This window comes from Amphimedon queenslandica, unplaced genomic scaffold (assembly GCF_000090795.2).
Source record: "Amphimedon queenslandica unplaced genomic scaffold, v1.1 AMPQUscaffold_7373_Cont20675, whole genome shotgun sequence".
In the NCBI taxonomy this organism is placed as follows: Eukaryota; Metazoa; Porifera; class Demospongiae; order Haplosclerida; family Niphatidae; genus Amphimedon; species Amphimedon queenslandica.
In genome coordinates, this window is record NW_003552342.1 from 1 (window position 1) to 2,091 (window position 2,091).

General features: G+C 36.3%; 1 protein-coding gene across 1 annotated transcript; it reads right to left on the reverse strand.

The window, feature by feature from the left end:
- Positions 1-32: 32 nt before the first annotated feature.
- On the reverse strand, positions 33-1,283 carry LOC100638113 (spectrin alpha chain-like; the record flags this gene model as incomplete). Its single annotated transcript, XM_003391661.2, has 5 exons — positions 1,011-1,283; positions 729-851; positions 454-678; positions 264-368; positions 33-204 (listed from the first exon to the last, which is right to left on the reverse strand). Coding segments are annotated over exons 1-5 (898 nt in total), but the record flags the coding sequence as incomplete, so codon positions are not given.
- Positions 1,284-2,091: the final 808 nt, after the last annotated feature.

Genomic DNA, 2,091 nt, shown 5'->3' on the forward strand with positions numbered 1-2,091 from the left:
CCAGTGATGTTTCCTCAGGAGAGCCTGCACACTAGCAAGATCCCGTCCATAATCGTCTGATAAAACAGCGTTTGATTTCTCGTTCATCCACGTTGCTGTTTCTTCAACGGCTCTGTTGAATTTCTGTATCTCGTGAGCTCCTTCCAAGACTTGTCTCCTTTGCTGTGAGAGCTGCTTTAGCATCCCCCATGTCTCATTAACTAACTGTAAATAAAAAGAATTAAAGTGTTACAGCTATAATTATGAAGGTTGTCAGTAGTGACCTTTCTTTTAGATGTTATTAGTTCTGATTCAGGATGATACTCATGAATCAGTTTTTGAGCAAACTGGTTCACTGATGTAATACGAGGCTCATTTGCTTGAACATCCTATGGGAAATATACAGTAGCATGATAATATTATAATAAAAAAGTTATAATTCTTAATTTTTGCTTAAAAAAATTATAGACAGACCTTAGAAAACTCATCAAATTTTGTTTGTAGGAGCTCCACGTGCTCTAAGTCTTTTCCTGGCTCACTGGAGCTTGCAATAGCCATTCTGTCGTTCATCCAGGTTAATACTTCATCAGCTTCTCTGATGAATTGCTCTCCTTTTTGAGCATACTGGAGCTTCTGTCTCTTGTCAACTGAAGCAGTGTGGAGCTTGTCCCAAGCTGACTCTATCTGTTCTAGCCTCTTCTGCAAAATTAAGAAAGATAAATGAAAGAGATTAACAAGTAATCATATACCTTAATGGCTTCTGCTGCAAAGTGATCCTGTGCCATTTTCCTTCCCTTATTCTTTACTTCCATCATTGAGTTGGTGTGTGCAGCAATCTCAGCTTCAAAGGACTGGTGCTTTTGTATCTTCACCTTTAAAAAAAAAGAAAGGAGAAAAATAATAGAATAGATGCATAAATCAAAGCAAATTGCTATGAAAAGATAAATATAACAGATCTAGTAGGCACTTTTTCAACTGAAAGCTTCTATGCCTGCATGCAGTGGTTGTAGTGTTTATTTTCGATTTCTTACCTGTAGGTTTCTTCTGTCCTTGTAAGATTCGTCAGAGGCTATGCGTATCTTATCATTGATCCAGGACTCTAGATTGTCAGCGTCGCTGTAGAACTGGTGCAACTGTTTGGCCTGCTCTAGTTTGAGACGGCGGGAGGAGACCGCCTCGGAAAACTCCTGATACTTGAGCAGGACCTTCTCTCTCCTGTTGCGTATATCTGTGGGCCGCTCCTTGCTGCCGCTGAGAGGTCGGGCAGCACTAAGAGGACGTGTACGACCGCCTGAACTGGCCATTTTAAATACTTAAGATCAAGAAAATATAGTTCCTCGAGTTTCTCAATGTAAACAATTTTCTTGCTGCAGAGTCCAGCCACGCCCCAAGTGATGTTTGAATCAAAACGAGATCACGTGATCAAGATACTCTCAGCTCAGACAATGAATAAAATAAAAACCCACAGAAATTTTAAAATCAAAAATTATAGCTATTTTGGCTTTTACGATACGCTTAGCAATGAAATATTGCACAGTATAAGTCTGGTATTATTATAATAAAATCATAATTAACTTAATACTTTTACTGTGTTATAAAATGTGGTGTGTATCAGTTGGTGAATATCCTGTTGAGCGGGAGAAGAGGAGTCAGGGAGAACGAGAGTGTCTCCACTAAAAATAGCAAAAAAGAAAGTGTATAAATAATAAAATCTATACATGTACATGTACACAGCAGTATTTGTGCTGGATCATTCATTCATAAATTGTGACCAAGAGTACATGTAGATAATATTTTGAATAAACACAGAAATTAAAAATATGCATGCATCATAAAATAAGGCACATAGTTTTTGCATGTAATTTAGTATGCATTAATTATCTCAATTACAACATGTATTACTACCTTAAGGCCACTATTATTTGCGAGTACTAATTTTTGCGTTTTTTGCGAGTGGCTTTAAAATCGCAAAAATTAGTACTTGCATTTTATTTATAATTTACGTTTATTAACAGTTATTAATTGGAAAAAAATGAGCAAAATCGTAAAAATTAGTACATGTTAAATCAATACCATTAACAAATCGCAAAAATTTGTCTACTTAAAAATAAG